Below are 23,818 nucleotides of genomic sequence, written 5' to 3'. Positions count from 1 at the left end.
AAAGCTAAAAGCTAAACTATAGACTTACAAAGACACAAAAATGGTTGAATTTATCTATCTAAAGACTAGATTTCAACTAAATGCATATCACACAAGAAAAAAATACTAAAATTATAACTAGAGGTCCCCACTAGAGCCTTCATGTTAATCCTCACAAGACTTGATTGTAAAACAAAAGATAGATCTAGAATTGATCTCTTATTATGAGCTATAATTTACATAACTCAATTTTCATTTTATTATTAGAAAAAATAAATACACCCTCAAATCTAATCTAAATTATCAACATATTACATCACAAAAAATTTGTTTGGATAATAAGCACAAGTATTTCAATTTTACTTGGGGAGAGAAATAAGATTTATAGAAGTTGATAAGAATTAAATTTGAAACCATCAAAATTTAGATTGCTAACTCATAAGATACATGTTGTAACAAGAGCCACTATGATTGATGGTAATGTTTCAAAGTAATTACATATTTAAAGTATACATAAGTGTCATGCAAAGAAAAAATATGAATATAGATAAAAATATATAGATTAGTTCTTTAAAAAAATATTAATTAATAAGTTTATGGTAACTAGACTTAGACTACCGAGTATCTATTATATCTACTATGTTAGAAAATATAGATAGAGAAAAATAGTAGTTCTTTATTAGTTGGGTGTATTCCCTCCATTCTAAATTATAAGAAGTTTTGAGTTTTCTAAATATAAAGCTTTTGGTAAGGTACATGTACTGTATAAATACATACTAAAAATAATATATCTAGAAAAGCTAAAATATCTTATAGTTTTTAATGAAAAAATTATTAAACAATATATAAGACTTATATTTCCTAAAATTTTGGTCCATACGAGAGAACATGTTGATGGACTAGTTGTACAAATTGATGGAACCCTTTATTTGTACAGACTACAAAAGCCTTGTTTAGTTCCTCACAAATTTTGCAAAAGTTTTTAGATTTCTCATCACATGGAATCTTGCAGCACATGTATGGAGCATTAAACATATATTAAAAAATAACTAATTGTACAGTTTGTCTATAATTTACAATATGAATCTTTTGAGCCTAGTTCGTGCATGATTACGTTCCCAAAATATTTTGCAAAATTTTTCACATTTTCCATCACATCAAATCTTGCGGCACAGTTTACCTATAAGTTACGAGACAAATCTTTTGAGCGTAGTTAGTCTATAATTAGACAATATTTGTCAAATACAAAAGAAAGTGCTACAGTTTCTATTTAAAAAAATGAAACTAAACAAGGCCAAAATACGTACTATCTGATATGGTGCATTTAAGACGGCGGCTGACTCAGGCCTTGTTTACTTCACGAAACCAAAATTTTTGAGTTTCAGATCAAATATGTCATAAGAATATCGAGAGTAGTTTTTAGATATTAATAAAAAAATAATTACATAGCTCGTTTAGAAACTGCAAGACAAATTTATTAAGTCTAATTAATTTGTCATTAGCAAATGTAGGTTAATGTAACAATTATGGCTAATCATAGACTAATTAGGCTTAAAACATTTATCTCATTATCTACAACCAAATTGTGCAATTAGTTTTTTTTGTCTATATTTATACATGTGTCCAAAGATTCGATAGGATGGGTGAAAAGTTTTTGAGTGGAGAACTAAACAGGGCCTCAATGCAATCAACAAAAAAAGCATGTTTTTCCTCGTCTCTATTCCCTCCACCCCAAATTATAAGACGTTTGATTCTTTGCCCTAAATTTGCTCACTCATTTTATTCAAAAAATTTATGTATAACATAGCCAAATTTAAATCATTCTTGAAAGAAGTGATATTTTACACAAATTTGTAAATAAGACAAGCGGTCAAATTTGGTGTTAAAAAAGTCAAACGTATTGTAATTTAGGATGAATTAATATTATTTTTTTGGTCTTTGAGTAATAAAAATTTACCCTCTAAGAAAATGCAATCAACAAATGATCGCAATTTTGCACACTCTATTCTCTTGTTGCATGTGACAAGTTATTGCAAGTTGCAACTTCTCATAGAAGAGAAGGCACATGGCTAAGGCCTTGTTTACTTTGCGAATTTTTTATGTCATATTGGATATATCAAAACACATTTAAGTATTAAATATAGACTAATAAAAAAATTACATAGATTGCTAGAAAACTGTGATACAAATGTATTAAGCCTAATTAATTTGTCACTAGCACATGATGGTTACGGTAGCAATTATGGCTAATTATAGACTAGTTAGGCTTAAAAGATTTATCTCGCGATTTACAACTAAACTATACTATTAGTTTTTTCACCTACATTTAATGCTTTATACATATGTTGAAAGATTTGATTAGGTGAGTGAAAAGTTTTTGGACAAGGAATTAAACAAGGCATAAAACACATGCATGATGCTCTCGTGCTCGTCCTAGCTAGTACATGTACGTCCTACTAGTTGACAAAGCCTTGTTTAGTAGTTTTGGACACTGCAGTATTTTCATTTTTATTTGATAATTATTGTTCAATCATAGATTAATTAGATTCAAAAGATTCATCTCGCGATCTATAAGTAAATTGTGTAATTAGTTTTTGTTTTTATCTATATTTAATGTTCTATATATGTGTCGTAAGATTTGATGTGACAAGAAATCTTGAAAAGTTTTTGGTTTTTGAGGTGAACTAAACAAGGCCTAAACGCTAGGTTAGGCGGGTGCTAAGGAAATTAGAGACAATGAAGCATGTCTAACAGTAATTAACACCCACCTACCCACCCTGATTAACTGATTATTACACCTTTTTATTATCTCCGGTCCGGAGCCGGAGCCGGAGCCCGGAGGAAGGTTTGGTGAGGGATGTAAGGTGGGTAGCTAGCTGCTGACGGTGTGCATTCGTCACGAAGGCGACAGCGACGTGCACACGCACTAGTCTGATGCATATCCTCTAAATTTGAGCATCCAATCCAAAGATTTGGCCTTGTTTACTTCTAAATTTTTTTCCAAAACAAAAATAGTAGCACTTTCGTTTGTATTCGACAAATATTGTCCAATTATAGATTAACTAGACTCAAAAGATTCGTCTCGTCAATTCCGACCAAACTATATAATTAGTTTTTATTTTTATCTATATTTAATACTCCATGCATACGTCTAAAGATTCGATGTGACGGGAAATCTGAAAAATTTTGCAAAATTTTTGGAAACTAAACAAGGCCATGTAATAAGTGAAAAGTTTTTGCTTAGGCCTGTTTAGTTCTCAAAAATTTTGCAAAAAGTTTCAGATTCTCCGTCACATCGAATCTTGCGGTATATGTATGGAACATTAAATATAGATAAAATAATAACTAATTGCACAGTTTATCTGCAATTTGCGAGACGAATTTAGTCTATAGTTGGACAATATTTGTCAAATACAAATAAAAGTGCTACTATTTCTATTTTGTAAATTTTTCGTTCGCAAATTTTTTTGGATTTCAATACTGTAGCACTTTCGTTTTTATTTGACAAACATTATCTAATCATAGAGAAACTAGGCTTAAAAGATTCGTCTCTCAATTTACAGATAAACTATGTAATTAGTTTTTGTTTTTATACATATTTAGTATATCATGCATGTGTCGCAAGATTTGATGTGATCAGAAATCTTAAAATTTTTGGAAACTAAACGGCCTTAATCATATCTGCCACTACTTTTTGGCGACAGAACAGTAGTGATTTGTTTCTGAGATAAATTACATGCGTTGGGAATCTTATCCTTCCAAAGTTCCAAAGGTTAACAGGTTAGGTAGGTGCTGACAGCGTTCTTCGTCACAAAGTAGAACGGATTCGATGGATGTCTGAACACTTGAAGAGAGAGAGAGAGAGAGAGAGAGAGAGAGAGAGAGGGAGTGAGTGCCCTGCCATCTCTGATCTCAAGGTGCCTAACTGCATTCTGCACCCATGCACAGCACGCCCACTTGTTGCATTTTGGATTTTGGGGGGCATCATGAGATGGGATGAGGTCGATCCCCTTTTCTCCGCGGCCATAATTGGGATCCCCCTATTTTCAGCTGACTCATCTCTGCATCCCACCAAGAATTTCAGCACTCGGCTCTCTCTCTCTCTCCGATCACCCTTGACATGTAAAGTTAGCAACTTGCAGCAATTTTGCCCAACATAGTTTAAAAATGTTGTTATCACTTTTTACCACCACACGATTTGGTACCTTTCCATTTATCTCATTCTATTTGATTTAGTTCTCAAAAAATTTTACAAAAAAATTTAGATTTCCCGTCACATCGAATATTACGCCGCACGCATGAAGTATTAAATATACATAAAAATAATAACTAATTGCACATTTTTCACCTAAAATTTACGAGATGAATTTTTTGAGTCTAGTTAGTCTATGATTAGATAATATTTGTCAAATACAAACGAAAGTGCTATAATGTCCATTTTATAAAAATTTTAGAACTAAACAAGGCCTTAATTATCAACATGATCAAATTATGAGATAGAAAATAAGTTAGAACCTGCAGCTTTAAGTCGTCGTTGGGTCAACCCAAGAATTACTACAATGTCATGCCACGTAGTTAATTTATGACTATGTTTATTTGAACTTATCTGTCGAATCTATTAGTCATTTAACGGTATTTTCTTTTATAATAAATTAGTGAACGTCGGTCATGGATTTTCAGCCAAGTAAAAAAAAGCTAAAATGGCAAGACAGCTCACTTTATCAGCCGAAATGGAATGGCATATTGTATCTCTACTTTGTATTGCCTTTCTTCTTCTTTTTTCTTAAAAAAAATACACAGAGCTTTTGCCGTTCTTTTTTTTAAAAAAAAAACATACATGCTTACACTTGTATATATTGAGCGCCGCACGAAATGCTTCTGCCAAGCTGCCGATCTATACATGTTCACATTTTTTGAATTGTGACCTCACTTTGCTAGCATACAGTACTGTTGTACTACTTACTGTAGTTTTTTTTTTTAACTCAGAGAGCTTTATAGACTATCAACTCCAGGCAAATCGCCGGAGACCAGATCAGTTACAAAGCTTGGTGCCTGGTACCAGAACACATCCCCTTCATCAGGAGAGATTGCTACACCATGATTGGCCAAACCATCAGCCACTCTATTACAGATTCTAGGACAGATTGAAATTGAGCAGGACACAAAGTTGTTTGACATCATTACACGGATTTGTCTAAATAGAGCACCTTCTGGGCTGTTATCTAAGCATTCCAATGTTAGTGCCTTCCTCAGATTTGAAGCATCCGTTTCCAGTTGCACCCTAGTCATTCCAATATGTGATGGTCTGCTTAGGCTATCTCCAACAGGAGACCTATTTGGGAACCCAAACTCAAAATAGGTCTCCAACACAATACCTATAGCCTCCAACAGAGTACCCATACAGAAGACCCACTTTGGGTATCAGGAGAGGCATAACCCAAATTTGGGTATCCTCTCTCCTGGAGACCCATTTGCAGAGAGTGTTGTCTTTTAGGTCTTGTTGTTGGAGAAAACTAAAAATAGGTATAGAACCTTTTACCTGTAGCACTACCAAAGGACAAATGGGTCTTATATTTTGGGTGACGATTGTTGGAGATAGTCTTAGGCCTTGGTAGGCAGCCATAGCTTCAGCATGCAAAGCACTCACTACCTACTGTAGTTGATTAGAAGGACCACCAATGCTACAAAGATACAACCGTTGCAGCCACTCGTTGGTCCTCCACCGGCCCCCCATGGAGCGCAATGAGGACGAGAACAGTGCCAAATTCCAGCAAAGACGTCTTAATTAGGGATTTAAAGATAGATAGATTAAAGGGGTGTTTGGATGACCGCCACACTTTACCAGCCCAATTTGCGGCGCGCCACAAATGAATGGCTGTTGTTTGCTTTAGCATTTAAGTGTGGCCGCCACAGTCTTTTGCAGTTTAAAAAGTTGCCGCAGCTTAGGCGGCCATTTTGATCGCCACAAGTGAGTTGCCGCCACACTGCCCGTGGCAGTGCATGGCTTGCATCCAAACGCGCCCTAATACTACTCCATCCAAGACAGGAAGCAACGTTTTATAAGTTTAGTCAAAGTCAAACGGTTGTGAGTTTGACTAAGTTTGAAAGCATATCCATATTTATGGTATTAAATTAGTACCATTTAATTATAGTATATAGTTGCACCTATTTGGTGTCATTAGTTTTATCTATGAACTCAGTCAAACTAATACTCCATAGTTTAACGTTGACTTAAAATTTTAAGTTCTTTCTTTTTGGGGGAAATGCCCCTATTATGTATTGTTCTAGTTTTCAAGAGCTATGGAGGATTGATGTGGGGAGTTGATTTTGGTTCCTTGCTACATACTCATGTATCACCTCTCATCAAGAACTAAACATGTCCTTAATGTACATGGCCCCCATTAAGTGTTAGAATAACATATTTTGTGGGATGAAAAATTATAATCATGGAATGCCAACATGATTTTGTGGCAAATCCTTTTGCCTCTTTTATTATCTCTATACTTTATGTATACAAACAATTAGGCAAGCTACCTACTACTCCCTCTTTTCCAAAATAAATCAACTTCTAGAGCTGTTCAGACAATTTAAAGTTTGACCAAATTTATAGAAAAGTAGATCAACATTTATAACACCAAACTAGTATGACCAAATATAATTAGTATGACCAAATATATCATCAAGTACATTTTCATAGTATACTTATTTTAGTGTCATAGATGATGTTACCTATTTTTAATTATGCAAAATTAATCAAATATAAGATAGTTTGACTTTACGTGATACTCAAAATTGATTTATTTGTGATGGAGGTAGTAGTTCGTTTTTTCTATTAGTTACCCATCCTTAGTTCCATATTTTTTTTGGTGACATGATTAGCCTTTCCTAAGCTTCACATAGCTCTTATTGGTTGTTTCCCACTCATATAATATCGAAACTTGAGTTTTGTTGCTAGGATAGTCCAGTTATGACTATTTTAGGTCAACCTCTTTTGGCGGTTGACACAATCATGTTGTTTGTATGCTTAAATTTTTCTTCTTAATACAATGATACATAAATCTTTTGGGTATTTGAAAAAACAAAGTAAGGAACAATATGCTTGTCTCCTTAACCATCATTAGAGCAACTCCAGCAGGGTCCCTACTCAAGCCCCAATAGCTAAATATGGGTGCCCAGGCTAAAAACATTACTCCAGCAGGGTCCCTACTCAAGACCCCATATTTGGCTGGGCACCCATATTTCTCCCCCAGACCCCATTCATGTTGGCCCAACAGGGCAGCCCCCATCCTCCATCGCGTGTCCTAGCCCCAGCACATGCTCCCTCTCTCTGTACCCTTGCATGTGTATGACACCCTACGGTAACCGGCTCGATGCTCTAATTGTGTCTATGTCCAAAGGAAGAAGAAAGAGGAAGAAGAAAAAAACACTGACAAGTGGGTCCCTTCTGTCATTCTCTCTGGAATAGGTTTGGGGGCTTAAATTTGAGTGCTACTGTTGGAGTTGAAGCAAAAAAGTTGAGCCCCAAGAAGTAGGGGGAGCACCCAAATTAAAAGTAGAGGTCTAGTTTTGGGGGCTACTGCTCGAGTTGCTGTTACTGAAGTTTGGCTATGCAAAACAGGGTGCTCATGTGCTGAAAAAGATGCATGGTATATTAAAAGTGCAAGTCCCAATGAATATGCCTTTCTCTAATAATTTGTCCAACGGAATGAGTCACGGCAGGAATAAACAAAGTCCACGAGGTAGAACGTAGAAAACAACCAAGTGCTTGATAATTCCAAAGAAAACGTTTGTATTCTTCTCACTGGCGTCCTTGTCATCCGCTGGCTCTTTGTTTAGTTCGTAAAAATTTTCAAGATTCTTCGTCACATCGAATCTTTGGTCGCATACATAGAGCATTAAATATAGATAAAAATAAAAACTAACTGTACAATTTACCTGTAATTTATGAGATGAATCTTTTGAGCCTAGTTACTCTGTGATTGGACAATGTTTGTCAAATAAAAACGAAATGCTACAGTAGCCAAAAACAAAAATTTTTACAAACTAAACAAGGCCTTATGAACGAAACAGTGAAACACACACCCGTGAATCCATATGTTTCCTCTCCATTTTTCAGCTGTTAATTGTAGGATGAGATCATAGAAAGCCAAAACCTTCAGCAAATCGCTTTTTGCCTTTTGAGAGGAAAAAACACTTCTCTCAACATTATATTACTGTCAGTAGCTTCTTTGTTTTTTTGCGAGGACTACTGTTAGTAACCTTTTCAAGTCCCTGAACAAAATTTATAATACTGTTGGTGACTAGGAGTAAACCTAGTGGCGGAGGCTTTTATGTGTTCATCCAATCTTGGTAGTGGTATTATGTTTACATTGTTGACAATTAAAAGAATTATTAAAAATTTGAGCACTTCAAGTCTAAAAAGCAAATGGAAAAGGACTACTCCCTCCATATCTATAAAGGAAGTCATTTTAGACAAGGTTTGAGTCAAACATTAAGAATATAAATCATGAATAGCTTTTAAGTTATTGAGTTTGAAAATGTAAAAACCATATGAATAGATTTATCTTGAAAAATACTTTCATAAAAATATACCTATACAACTTTTTGATAAATATTTTTACAAAAATAAGGAGTCAAATTTAAACTTTGAAGACTGTGTTGTTGTCTAAAATGACTTTCTTTATGGGTATGGAGGGAATATACGTTAATTATATGGTAATTACTAGCTTATGCTACAATATTAAGATGCATCCATTAGTTATGAAATACTGGTGGGGAAAATTTTTCATGGCAGAACATCATTTCTAAATAAAATTTCATGGTAATTTTTAGCATTTTAGGAGCTGTATATGTAAGTAAGAATTCTTAATTATAACAAGGGTGGTTAATTTCTGTTGTCCTGTAAGTGCTCTTTTGACTAGTCTTACCCAAGAAAAAAAAGGCACCAAGTATTTGTTTTTATGTGAAGACAATGTCAGTGTACACGTAAAAGGTGTCATGTCTCATCTGGCCAAACTTTTTCTAGCCAGAAAGTTTGACTCTGTCTAAGCCAAAAAAGAACATTTGTTTTTTTGGACCTTGCACTAAATCCGAGTATCCGACGTATACGTTACGAACACCATTTCATTTTTAAGAAGCAACATAAAGAAAGTAAAATCAGGCAGTTTTTCTTTTTATTGAAAGGAGTAAAGCATATCCTAGGGTGTTTTAAAGTTTTGTTTAGAACATGATCATTGAAGTCTCTTGGAATTATAGGTTTCCATTATTAGGTCTTGTTTAGATGTAAAATCTTTTTGGATTTTGCTATTGTAGCACTTTCGTTTGTTTGTGGCAAATATTGCCCAATCATAGACTAACTAGGATCAAAAGATTCGTGTCGCGATTTACAGGCAAACTATGTAATTAGTTTTTGTTTTCGTCTATATTTAGTGCTTCATGTATGTGTCATAAGATTCGATGTGATAGAAAATCTTGAATTTTTTTTGAATTTCGGGTTAAACTAAACAAGGCCTTAGTGGGTGTTTGGTTGGGTATAGTAAAATTTAACAAGCATATTTATAACTAGAGCAATCAGTGTCCAATTATAAATTAATTAGATTTAGAAAAACATCTCACAAATTATTCTCTACTTGTGTTTTCAGTTTCATAAATAATCTACATTTAATATTTCATATATATATATATATATTCAAATATTTAATATGATAGATGGTAAAATTACTAGCTTATATTTAATACTTTATATATATATATATATATACATACGGCAACGCTATTCTACACTCTAGGTGTAGAATATTATTCTACACCGCAAGTCAAAACTGTGTAGAAAAAATACTGAGCAGTACTAGAGAGTGTTCAGTATCATCTTGTCCAACACCCAGAACCACGAAATACTGAATAATTCTGAAACACGAATACTGAACAATACTATTGCAATTTGGTGTAGAATAGTATTCTACACCTAGAGTGTAGAATAACACTTATATATATATATATTCAAATATTTAATATGATAGACGGTAAAATTACCGGCTCCACAAACAGGGCTTTACTTTGCTCGAAGACGTGAAGACTTAGGCTTTGTTTGGAACGCCAAAATTTTGCACTATTTTGTGTTTTTTCTGTAAAAATAAATTGATTTGTGTAAAATTCGTGTGTAATTTCTATAGATTTTTTTAATGTTTCAAATGAACCCTTAAAAGCTTTTAATTTCCTTGCAACTTAACTTGTGTTTCGTGTTTTTTTTAAAAAAAAACTGGTGTGTTTCAATTTCACACCGGTCACTGTACAGAATTTTTACCAGAAATGGACCGTTGCGTGATTTACAATTTACAAAAGGAGATAAGTATATAAAAATAATATAAAAAAACGAAAAAACAATGGTGACAGCGTCGTCGTCTCCTTCCTCCCTCCTTCCTGGTCGGGGTCACCCATGGAGAATTCCTTAGATACGACCGGGACCTAGCTGCACTGCGCCAGCCCCCGCATTTCCCTTCCCCACAATCCTCCCCTCCACCAACACGCCCTCCCTCCAGCCTTGAATTGCAAATCAAAACGCAGATATTTGAGCTCGCACCGTCATCACCATCATCTCCTCGCCCCCATTGGAAGCCGCCGCCGCCTCCGAAATTCCTATAAAAAATATATATGGGTGGAGCCATCACCCACGCCGCCAAGATCCTGTCCTCTTCCGCGGCCAGCTTGTAGCTCCACGCCGGATAGATAGAAGAGGCTAATCTTTTTCTCATCTTTTCCTCCCCGCTTGCTCCCCCTTCTTTTCTTTTTGCACATCTTCCCCCATGTGACACCTGAGAAAGTGAGAGCACAGATTTCTTCCTCCTCTTGCTCCTGCTCCTGCTGCTGCTGCTGCCGTTTCTCGTTCCTGTTCCTCTTTGCTTGTGGGTTTGTCGCAGATAAACCTCGCATAAAGCTTCGTTCGTTCCTCGGTTCTTGATCTCAATCGGCCGGGCTCCTCTGTTTCCCCGCTCCAAGATCTTCCCCGGCCCTGTTCTTCTGTCTGCAGCCAGCCCGCGGAAATCCTTGGAGGAGTTGCAGAAATTTGTAGCGAGAGAGGTGGATTTCTCTTCCCTTTTGAGTTTTGACCGGTTCGTCATCGCCGTGTCCCCAAATTTCTCACTCTTTCTCCGTGTTTTCCGGTTTCTTGTCTCTCCAAGAACAGGCTTCCGTTTCCTGCGGCGGCGGCCTCGGTGCGGTTCTTGATCCGGGGGAGCGAGCTCACCTGGGTCGCGCCAATGCAGCCGGACCCGAGCGGCGACGCCGGCAATGCGAAGGCGAAGCTGCCGCTGCCGCTGCCGCAGCCGGTGACGGCTCCGGCGCCGTCGTCGGGGCGGCCGGCGTCCGTGCTGCCGTACAAGACGGCCAACGTGCGGGACCACTACCGCATCGGCAAGAAGCTCGGGCAGGGGCAGTTCGGCACCACGTACCAGTGCGTGGGCAAGGCCGACGGCGCCGAGTACGCGTGCAAGTCCATCCCCAAGCGCAAGCTGCTGTGCCGGGAGGACTACGAGGACGTGTACCGCGAGATCCAGATCATGCACCACCTCTCCGAGCACCCAAACGTCGTCCGCATCCGCGGCGCCTACGAGGACGCGCTCTTCGTGCACATCGTCATGGAGCTCTGCGCAGGCGGCGAGCTCTTCGACCGCATCGTCGCCAAGGGCCACTACAGCGAGCGCGCGGCCGCGAAGCTCATCAAGACCATTGTTGGGGTCGTGGAGGGATGCCACTCGCTCGGCGTCATGCACCGGGACCTCAAGCCGGAGAACTTTCTCTTTGCCAGCACCGCCGAGGAAGCCCCACTCAAGGCCACTGACTTTGGGCTCTCCATGTTCTACAAGCCTGGTATGTGTGTTTCTTTGATTTTACATTGTTCAATTTGGTAGGTCAACTGCTGCTGTTTACTGTTGCCATTGATGGTTCTGATGCAAGGTATAGTTAATTGCTGTGTTAGAATGACCTTTTTTTTAGTTTGTTATTAAAACAACGGCACTTGATATAATGTCGTGGTCAAGTCTGATGGATTTGGCATTAGTGCTTTCTGCTCGTTTGTTTTTCACAGAATGAGAATGCTATCTGTCATATTGATGACAAGTTGATATTATTATTTGATTTTACGAGAATGGTAGGAGAAAAGATACAAAACTATGTTGAAGCTCCCAGTTTCATTTTGGAATGGGAATGAGTTACTGAAACTGTTAATAGAAGCTTACAAGAAGCCATTTGTGTTTTTGAGATAGTGATTTATGACCTTCTACTTTGATGTGTTTGGTACAATGGTACTTGCAATTGTACTCGGTTTGACTCTTGTGTTGCTAGATGTTCTCACTTCTCAGTGCCCCTTATGCTAAGATTCTTGATGATGCAAGCTGCTCATTTCCATTTCCCCAGGTGATAAATTCTCTGATGTCGTTGGAAGCCCTTACTATGTCGCACCAGAGGTACTTCAGAAATGCTATGGTCCAGAAGCTGATGTGTGGAGCGCAGGGGTAATTCTGTACATTTTGCTTTGTGGTGTCCCCCCATTTTGGGCAGGTAATGTATCTGTCATTCTCATTCAAACCATGAAATTCGTTTGTCACTGCAAATTCACATGTTTTCCATTATGCTATATGATTTTCTTCTTTCAGAAACTGAGGCTGGAATCTTCAGGCAGATTCTGCGAGGCAAACTTGATTTTGAATCTGAACCCTGGCCTAGTATTTCTGATAGTGCTAAGGATTTGGTCCGCAATATGCTTACTCGGGATCCTAAAAAGAGATTTAGTGCTCATGAGGTTCTCTGTAAGTGCATTCCTTCCCTCATCTATCTCATGTAGCTGGGTTGTGGATACATTTCCTGGGTGCTATATGGGATATCCATTTTTATTCCCTCATAATAGTAGCATTGTCTATGCCACTATGTCAGGCCACCCATGGATTGTTGACGATGCTGTGGCACCTGATAAGCCTATTGATTCTGCTGTTCTGTCAAGGCTGAAGCATTTTTCGGCAATGAACAAGCTCAAGAAGATGGCGTTAAGGGTATGGATATTTACTTGTCCTTATTTGATGCAATATCTGATTCTACACCGTTTGGTTTTATGTGGACCCTACTAGTTAAGGCATGGTATATGTTACTATCAGCATGGGTCTCTATTTCTTGATACCAAGACCAACTCCATACATCTCTATTTTCCCGTTCTTTCTGAGAATCTTACCGTTTATCTGTAGTGGATCCTCAATTATGATCAATCTGAAAGCGGTGCTCTGTTGTGTGATCAAATACAATCTAGTAGAATGGGATGGATAATCATACTCATATGTCTGACCTCATGCTTATACACCCCTGCTTTCTTCTCTGTGTCACATTGCTCACTATGTTCCATCCAGGTTTTCTGATTCTTGCTATCAAAGCAAAACATTATAGATATTGGATATGATGTTCTGGATTGCCTTTGCTTTTTCGCCCATTTTGCTTGGTAATTAGCTACAGAAAATTTAGTAATTTGGACTATTGCATCACAGGCAGAGTGCCTCTAATGCTCAGTACATAACATGAAACTTGCAGTGACCATCTTAGAAAAATGACACACTATAGGCATCTTTTCAATATTCAGGTTATTGCAGAAAGCCTGTCTGAGGAAGAGATTGGAGGCCTCAAGGAGTTGTTCAAGATGATTGATACTGACAATAGTGGGACTATAACATTTGATGAGCTCAAAGATGGCTTGAAAAGGGTAGGCTCTGAATTAACGGAGAACGAAATCCAGGCTCTAATGGAAGCAGTAAGTTCTCCTCCAGCCTTTTACTTTTACTAGTTCATCATAATTCCTTGCAGATATGCTCTGCGGATATTGATTTTTTTCTCCTTTTGGTACATTTGTTTCAGGCTGATATTGATAACAGCGGAACCATCGACTACGGTGAATTCATTGCAGCTACGTTGCACATGAATAAGCTGGAGAGGGAGGAAAACTTGGTTTCAGCATTCTCATTTTTTGACAAAGATGGAAGTGGCTTTATAACCATTGATGAGCTGTCACAAGCATGTCGTGAATTTGGTCTTGATGACGTCCACCTCGAGGATATGATTAAAGATATTGACCAGAACAATGTTAGTCCCTTTTTATATTTAATCTACTCTCCCTGTCTCTATGTTTTAATTGCATTCATGAATCTTGGTTTTCCACTTCAGGATGGTCAAATTGACTACAGCGAGTTCACGGCAATGATGAGGAAGGGCAATGCTGGTGCAACAGGAAGGAGAACCATGAGGAACAGCTTGCACTTGAATCTCGGCGAACTCTTAAACCCCAGCAAAACCTAGCTCATATTGGAAGGCCTTGTCGGGGTACATTCTCTTGGCATCTGAAGTTTTTGGATGCGTTGTCGATCTGCGATCTGCTGGCCTATTGAGATGTTGAGTGGTTGTCCTGTGGTAGTACTAAGATGCTGGAGAATTTTCGTAGTACTGGTGGTATCAGCTAGAGAAGAGGGATGGTACAATGTGGTTACTATGATCAACTGGTTATATATGTATGAGTATCGATGTAGATTGAACATGGTCTAAACATTACTTCCCTAGAAGTATAACTTCTCTGCTGTCAAGTGTCAGTTTAGTTGATATTAAATGGCGATTTCTTTCTCTAAATTCCTTGATAACTGATTTTTAACATCGGTAGATAACACAAGATTAACATTTCTAGAATTCTTTATTGTAAAAATTACTACGATATACAACTCTTTTGATTTATGATAACATATATTTCTATAAACAGTGTTGGTCAAAGTTAAATGAAATCTATTTTAGGACAAACTTAGATGGACATGAACTTGTGATGGGAGGAAATATAAATCTATATATTGATCAGAAAATTAGAAGAATGGGTATAAAAATGTGACACTGAGAACAATAACCAGTAAAAAGGAAAAAATGGTATTCCGAGATGAATCAGATATATAATATGAAATAATTAATTCAACTGTAATTGTTGGGGAAAAGCTGCATCCTTCCCCCTGGTAGCGCCGGAGGTTGTCCTTCACCTGAGGAACCTCCGACACCTGAAACGTCGGAGGATATCCTTCGACGGGAAATGCTAATGTTGACAACTCGTCTGGTCGTGCAGTGTGTGTGCAGGGACTGAGACATCGGCGGGGGTCCACGAGCGAGGAAAGATTGGAACCTCCGACCCTCCCGGGTCCGAGGATGGCGGGAGAACGCAGCCAGGCCAAGGAACCTCCGACTGGACCAGGCTAAGGAGGAACTCCCAGGGTGGCCGGGTCGAGCAACCTCCGACCAGCCGGACTGCGGAACCTCCGACACCAAAGCGTCGGAGGATCCGCAACTGGGCGGAGGATCCAAGCCTCCGATCTGCTGAGGCCCCAGTCAGAGGATGAACGAAGGGTTTGCAATGTGAAATTACGCAAGTGTATTAGGGTCAGTAGACTGCGATGAAAGGATATACCGGAATATTCCCCCACCGTCACGGGGCATTTATGTAAATGTCATTGGGTTGGTTTCCGGGCCCTATATAAGGGGCGTGATACCACCGTTAATAGCAGAGAGCATTCACTGTATTCACCTACCGTTGAGCCCACTGCCCGTTGGGGCTCAGACCTCTCACGGCACCGAGTGAGAAGGTTCACTATTCACCGTACTGCTGGGGAGTGCGGAGAGCATCTTCCCAACATTGGCGCCCACCGTGGGGCCGAACTATAACCTGCGATGGCTGGAAAGAGAACAAGCACCACAAGACCTCGGGGGGAGCCCTCCAGGAGAGGAAGACCAAGGAGGGCCGTGCGGAGCACGTACGCGACCATGGGGGGAGAAGGTTCTGAGGGCGAGCAGCCAGAAACACGCCAGGAACCTCCTCCCGCCGCAGACCCGGTGCAACCCTCGGCCACGCAAGAGCTCCAGCAGCTGCAAACACAATTGCAGAACCTTCAGCAAGAGCGAGACCGGATCGCTGCTGCCTACGCCGCCAGCCAAGAGACAGCGGTAGCCGCGACGCAAGCGGCCGAGATCAGGCAGCAGCTTTCGCTCCTGCAGGCAGAAATCCTTAGCATGCAACCTCCAGCTCAGCCGACAATTCAGCCCGCTGTTCTGAACAGCGCCGGCCCAACATCAGATGTGCAACCGACAAACTACGGCGGCATGCGGCGGGGCACGATGGACCCTCGTTCCCCTTTGTCCGAAGGATTGCAGGCCTCGCCTTGGCCAACAACCTACAAACCTATCACGCTCCCTAAATTCAGCGGGAAGGCCGATCCGCGCCAATTCCTGATGAGTTTCGAGGCAGCCGTGGCCTCAGCTGGAGGGAACGAGACTGTTATGGCAAAATCCTTCGTGATCGCAGCCGAGGGAGATGCCTTGGCATGGTATTCGATGTTGAGACCCGGGTCGATCTATTCATGGGAGAACCTTCGAGACAAGATTTTAGCGAATTTCCAGGGATTCGCAGTTGAATCACTAACCTCCACGGACCTGTTCCAGTGTCGCCAGAGTCAAGGAGAGGCACTGCGGGAGTACTTCCAAAGGTTCGTGCAGACTAAGGCAAGAGCACCTGGCGTGCCGGAGGAGGTTGCCATTGAAGCGGCCATCAAGGGTCTTCGCATAGGGCCCTTCGCGGCTCACTTGGCCAGAGAAAAGCCAGCATCCATGCACGAGCTGTATCACGAGTTTGAGAAGTATTGCAGATCAGACAACGACTACCGCAAAAGGTTGGAAGACCAAAACTCTCAGAAGAGGCAGAGCAATGATAGAAATTCACAAAAGAAGAACCTCAGCCAGGATGAACGCCGGCCACAACGAGAGGCTGGTGGACAGATGATGAACATCGAGCAACCAAAAAATGACAGGCCGGAAAATAACCGTCCGCCAGTGGAAGCGCGGAGCTCGGAACGCACACCCAATCAAGCCGGAAGAGGGGGTCGAAATGCGGGATGGCGAAAAAATCAAGGTCAGCGACCACGGAAACAGTATTGCTTCTTCCATGGAGAGGAGAAGGGTCACTCCACCAGAGATTGCCCAGATGCAAAAGAAACTCAGGAAAGGATCAAGAGCAGGTCAGCTCCGCAACCTCCGATACCAGCTGCTCAACCTCGGGAAGTAAATCACACATTCCCTCAAACCTTCTACCATTCATATGTCGGAGGTTCAAGCCAGCAGCACCCAGCTCTACTTCAGCCCAGCGCGCTAGCCTCCGCTTACTATCCCACCTTCCTACCAGCTTGGCGCCCAGCTCAGCAAACCGCGGACCACAACCTTCCACCAAACTATGTTCCTCCACGACCTCCACACATTACGTACATCGAAACCCCGCAACCCCACCAACAGTCACTACCTCCCCCCCCAAACCAGCTACAGCTACTCCAAGCCCCACCACAACCAAAAACCGAACCCCACCCTGATAATCAGATCGGCCCTCATACACCCCTGCCCACGATTGGAATGATCTTGCCAATAGCTGGGGGGTCCTCAATGGAGTTCCAGACAAAGAAGCAGAAGAAGGATCACCTCCGGCTTGTCAACAACGTTGCAGTTCAAGGGCCAGTGAGATGCACTGATTGGTCCAGAACCCCAATAACCTTCACCGAGGAAGATCTAAGATTGGAAAGCTACCCTCACACAGACGCCTTGGTCATAACAACAAATGTCGCGGGTTGGGGAGTAAGCAGGATCTTAGTGGATTCAGGGAGTTCCGCAGACATAATATTTGCTGGAACCTTTGACCAAATGAAGCTCAGTAGAAGCCAACTCCAACCTTCGGAGTCACCTTTGATCGGGTTCGGAGGAAAACAGATACATGCTCTGGGGAAGGTCGCCTTGCCCGTATCCTTCGGCACAACGGAGAACGCAAGAACAGAGTATGTCACCTTCGATGTGGTAGACCTGCACTACCCATATAATGCCATATTCGGGCGAGGATTCTTGAACAAGTTCAATGCGGCCGCCCATATGGGATACCTGTGCATGAAAATCCCGGCTTTCCACGGAGTAATAACGGTTCACGGAAGTCAAAAAGAGGCAAGGAACATAGAGAAGGCAATCTACAAGTCCTTCCGGAACATAAACTCCGTAGACTCTACGCAGCATGAAGCTTCTCAGCCACCAGACATGCCAAGGGGGAAAACAGACCTAGCTGATCAGGAGGAAACAAAATGTGTCCCTCTGCAGGAAGCTGTTCCAGATAAGAAGGTCACCATCTCCGCCACCCTTGGTAGAGAGGAGGAACTCGAACTGCTAGACGTGTTGCAAAAGAACCAAGATATCTTCGCTTGGAGTGTCGCTGACCTACAAGGAGTCAGCAGAGACATAATAGAGCACTCGCTGGACATCGATCCGAGAATGAGGCCGAAGAAGCAGAGACAGAGGAAAATGTCTGAAGAAAGAACCTTAGCCGCGAAGGCAGAGGTACAAAGACTCCTGGACGCAAAGGTCATCAGAGAAGTCATATACCCGGAATGGTTGGCAAATGTGGTCTTGGTCCCCAAGAAAAATGGCAAAATGAGAATGTGCATAGATTTTACAGATCTCAACAAGGCTTGTGTCAAAGACTCCTTCCCCTTGCCAAGGATAGATACCTCTGTGGACAAAGCAGCTGGTTGTCAGAGATTCTCACTGCTGGACTGTTTCTCTGGTTACCACCAAATTTGGCTCAAAAAAGAAGACGAAGGAAAGGCAAGCTTCACGACCCCATTCGGCACGTATTGCTACACCAGAATGCCAGAAGGTCTCAAAAACGCTGGAGCAACCTTCTCCAGAATGATGGGGAAGGTTCTAGGAAGTCAGCTACAGAGGAACATCATAGCCTACGTCGACGATGTTGTCGTCATGAGCAAGCGCAAGGAAGATCATATCAAGGACCTGCAGGAAACCTTCGTCAACCTTAGATCTGCCGGGCTGAAACTCAACCCGGAGAAGTGTGTATTTGGGGTCAGCAAGGGAAAAATGCTGGGGTATATCATCAGCTCCGAAGGAATTAGAGCTAACCCAGACAAGACAAAAGCAATCATGTCAATGGCAGAACCTTCAAACAAGAAAGAAGTGCAAAGACTGACCGGCCGAATAGCAGCCCTCAACAGATTCATATCAAGATCGGCAGAACGGAGCCTCCCATTCTTCAAAGTGCTGAGAGGAGAAGGTAAAACAGAATGGGGTCCGGAACAATCAGAAGCCTTCAGGCAGCTCAAGAATTACATTGCAACCAACCTGGTGGTAACAGTGCCCGAGCCAGACACTCCACTACTACTGTATGTGGCTGCCTCCGAGCACGCTGTCAGCGGTGTTCTAGTGCACGAGACAATCGACACTAAGGGAACGGTGCAAAGACCCGTTTACTACGTATCCGAAGCTCTGTCAGGAGCAAAGCTGAACTACACGGAGATAGAAAAAATCGCGTACGCGGTCCTGTGTGCATCGAGGAAGCTCAAGCATTACTTCCAAAGCCATGAAATTAAAGTGCCCACATCACAGCCATTGGGTGATATCCTTAGGAACAAAGAGGCTTCCGGACGTATAGGAAAATGGGCGGCCGAACTATCACAGTTTGATATCACCTATGTCCCCAGAACCTCCATCAAATCTCAAGCCCTGGCTGACTTCATGGCAGATTGGACACCTTCGAACAAAAACAAGGAGAAGGTAATTGATCAGCCGTGGACGCTGTATACAGATGGCGCCTGGGGTCAAGCGGGAGCAGGAGCAGCGGCCGTTCTAATCGCGCCATCTGGACTCAAACTAAAGTTTGCTATACGGCTCGAATTCAAAGCAACAAACAACATAGCTGAGTATGAAGGTCTCATCCTCGGGCTGAACAAAGCTAAGGCTTCGGGAGCAAAAACCCTACTCATCAAAACAGACTCCCAGGTGGTGGCAGGGCAAGTGGAGAAGGAATACCTAGCACACAACCCGGAGCTAGCAAGGTATCTGGCCGTCGTAAGAGGCCTGGAGAGAAGGTTCAAGGGATTCACTCTGCAGTACATTCCAAGAGCCGAAAACTACGAAGCAGACGAGCTAGCGAAGGCAGCAGCCAACAACACCCCCTTGCCAGAAGGAACCTTCCACCAGATTGTTACAACACCCGCAACCGAATCGTTGCCAAAAGCCTTTCGCTCAGTCCTGCTGACAGAAAGCGAAGATTGGAGGCAGGCAATAGCTGATTGCCTCAAAGGCGAGACAGCTGCAGATGACGAAGCAACATCCAAGAGGATGGAGGCAAGAGCAAGGAATTACACCTCCATTGACGGAATCCTATACAAGAAAGGCGTAGTCCAACCTTTGCTGAGATGCATATCACAAAGCGAGGGCAGAGAACTCCTACAAGAGATACACTCAGGGATGTGCGGGTCTCACATTGGACCCCGCGCGCTGTCTGCTAAAGCACTAAGACAAGGTTTCTACTGGCCAACTCACATTAAAGACGCTGAAGAGATAGTGAAAACATGCAAAGCCTGCCAAACCTTCTCACCAATTCAGTCAGGACCTTCAGCACTAACTCAGCTCATACCAGCATCATGGCCGTTGCAGAGATGGGGAATGGACCTGGTAGGACCAATGCCAACTGCCCAGGGGGGAAACAAATTCGCAGTCGTGGCCATCGAATACTTCACAAGATGGATCGAAGCTAAGCCACTGGCAACCATAACCTCTGAAACAATCAGGAAATTTTTCTGGCAGAACATAGTCTGCAGATTCGGAGTCCCACGCTTGCTCACAGTTGACAACGGGAAGCAGTTTGATTCAGACAGTTTCAAGGAATTCTGCCATCACATAGGAACCAAAATTGCTTTCGCGTCTGTTTATCACCCAGAGTCAAACGGGGCCGTAGAGAGAGCAAACAGAACAATATTCTCTGCAATCTCCAAGACCTTACTCAACCTACGCAAGGGGAAATGGGTTGAAGAACTACCAAGAGTTGTATGGTCGCATAACACAACAGTTTCAAGAACAACTGGGTTCACTCCATTCAAGCTCTTGTATGGGGAAGAGGCAATGTTGCCCGAAGAAATCAAACACCAAAGCCTGCGTTCCATGAAGCAGCAGTTGGCTGAAGATGAAGAGTACTGCAAGGAAACCTTAGAATCAATAAGACTTGAGGCAGTGGAGAACATTACAAGGTACCAACGAGAAACCAAGAACTGGAGAGACCGCAAGGTAGTACGAAAAGACATACAAAATGGGGACCTGGTGCTCAGGAAAAAAGGAGATCACCCAAACGCTGGTAAATTGCAACCCAAGTGGGAAGGACCTTACACAGCAATACAAGCGGGAAGGTCGGGATCCTTCTACCTGAAAGACCTCGAAGGAAGAACCTCCACCCACACGTGAAACGTCGACAATCTACGTAGATTTTACATTTGAGTGTAAGGATGACCCCTGCAAAATAAGCGGCGGCATCCACATCCCTAAATACGCTTGTTTTCTTTTTCTCTACTTTTTCGCATTCCAAGGTCTGCACTCTTTTCCTCACAGGGGTACTCCTACCAGGAGGTGAGGTTTTTAACGAGGCAGAACCTATGTAAAAACCTCTGAAATATAAAGAGGAATCCACCCCAGAACCAAAGCCCAAAAAGTCGAAAAACAGCCAGCAACGAGGCTGTAGCATTCGACAAAACATCACGTGATCACAAGGACCCTCCGCAGCTTTCATCCAATAGCTCAGAAAACTCGGAACGTCCTCATAGGTGAAAAAACACCAAATCCTTAGCAAAAGACCTAGCCAAGAGCCGGGCAGCAAGGATAACACGGCCAAAAAGTGAAAAAGTCCTGTCCTCCTCAGGCATCACAACATGGCCAGAAGGAGCAAAACCTTCAAACCTGACAAAGACCTGAGGAGAATCAGGCATCAGGAACCATATTATTTTCGCCAAAAGGAAGCGGAGGTTTAACATTCAAAGGACAGACCCCAACGAAATTCACATAACCTTCACCAAAACAAGGTCGAAGGTATCCTGCTACTCTAAGCAGACCCCCAACAAACAAAGTGTGAAATAAAAACAAAACCACAATAACCCTCGGTCAGATACAGCAAAACCAACTACCATAACAACCATCAATAACCCGATAATAAATTTTGACCTAACGGAGTACATAAAATAAATGCATGAAAGCCTATAAAACCAGGCTCACCCTACCCCCACCCTCAATCAGGATCAGCATACAAAGACCCGAGCATCGAGTGCAAACCTAGCAGTCAAAAAGCAAAAATCCTAGGCCACCATGGAAGCAGGAGTTAGCCTCACAACACCAACAAAAGTTTGTATCGCACGAAGCTTCGTAATACTAGAACTACGGCGTTGTGATGAACATCGACCACAAAGTCGTGTACAGCCACAACAGAAACAATGGAAGTCAGACTCAGAGGTCTCTGAAGGGTATCGCACGAAGTCTCGTAACATCCCTTCAGAACCTCCGACTTAGACAGCCGAAGGTTCTCCTCGACAACACTCCACGGGAGTCGAGCAAAGGAAAAAAATAGCACAATTCAGCGAAGGATCCTTCGCACCAAAAAAGTCGAAGGTTCTAATGCCAAGAAGCGGCGATCCTCCGTGCAAGAAAAAATCAACAACTCCTTCGCAACATCAAGCATCAAGAACAAGCAAGCCACAGCAACACAAAGATCCTTAGGATCAACACCACCGTGACGTTGCAATATATAAATGCTGTAGCGCGAAGGTTGTAATAAAAATGAGATCGAAGGTTGCAGCAAACTTAAAAACTTTATTATCAATGAAGAAATCATTACAAAAGTTCTTTTACAAGAAAATAATAAAATCACAATTCGACACATAAAAAGTCGAAGGTTATAGGTAGCCTGTACAAGTTCAACTCACATATCCTCCTTCGACTAAACAACCGAAGGATCTATAAGACACGTAAAAATTATAGCGCGAAGGTTGTCAAAGTTAAAAGGTGCGGAGACCATGTGGTAAAAATGTCCGATCTTTATTAACCATATACAATGTACATAACAGAAACTTACAACAAAAAACGAGAAACATCCTCCGACCTTAAAACGTCGAAGGTTCTAAGACCCTCGCACAATTCTAACATATGAATCTGGAAAAAACCTAAGATCATCACAGTAATCTCGAACAAGGAAATCAACTAAGTCATCTATACTACGCGTAGGATATTTATGGCGCCACCAGTCAATTAGATAACCCCTCGCGTACAAATCTCCACGCTTGAACGTCACCGGGGTAACGTAACTTCCTTCGACAAAGTTCGAAGGAAGATCTTCCAACGGAGCAGAACTCACAACCTACGCAGAAAATAACAACTTCAAAGACAACACAAACGAAGGATAAAACCAAAAAGCCAAACGAAGCTTTCGAACCTCCGGAAAACCTTGAAGAAAAGGCTCAGCAACATCCTCAGAAGCCTCCGCCACCCAGCGTACCCTATCCCTCTCACCAAAGATGCGAAGGATGGGATATGGCAACTACATAAACACATCAAATCATGTCAAAAAATACAAGTAAAACCTACGATAAACGAAAAGAAAAACAAAAACCTCCACCTAAGCCGGAGGCCATGAACCTCGGCGCGCAAGCGACCGAATAAATTCAGATCCTTCGCCATCAATATCATATCCAACAAACTCAAACATATCCACCAATCTCATGTTAGGGAAGGCAATTCGCCAATACTCCCACAATTCGCCAGAGACATAAATCCCTTTGTAAAAAATTGAAAGGGGAGTAATGTAATTATCCTGCGCAGGTCCTCCGCCAGAGACCTGCGTAGGATCAAAGTGTAAAACAAAGGCTTATCTGAAAACAACTCAATATATTATATTTTCAACAGTCTTTACAAATTAAAGCACAACCTCCGG

General features: G+C 41.8%; 1 protein-coding gene across 1 annotated transcript; it reads left to right on the top strand.

Moving 5' to 3' along the window:
- On the top strand, positions 10,400–14,611 carry LOC8073650 (calcium-dependent protein kinase 24). The gene is made up of 8 exons (XM_002450340.2): positions 10,400–11,055; positions 11,162–11,844; positions 12,391–12,534; positions 12,630–12,782; positions 12,907–13,022; positions 13,598–13,765; positions 13,870–14,094; positions 14,176–14,611. Exons 2-8 carry the CDS (start codon positions 11,235–11,237, stop codon positions 14,305–14,307), a joined length of 1,548 nt encoding a protein of 515 aa, XP_002450385.1. The 5' UTR covers positions 10,400–11,055; positions 11,162–11,234; the 3' UTR covers positions 14,308–14,611.

The sequence above is a fragment of the Sorghum bicolor genome, chromosome 5, assembly GCF_000003195.3.
Source record: "Sorghum bicolor cultivar BTx623 chromosome 5, Sorghum_bicolor_NCBIv3, whole genome shotgun sequence".
NCBI lineage: Eukaryota > Viridiplantae > Streptophyta > Magnoliopsida > Poales > Poaceae > Sorghum > Sorghum bicolor.
The sequence above is the reverse complement of the archived record's forward strand: the minus strand, read 5'-3'. Positions and strand labels throughout refer to the sequence as shown.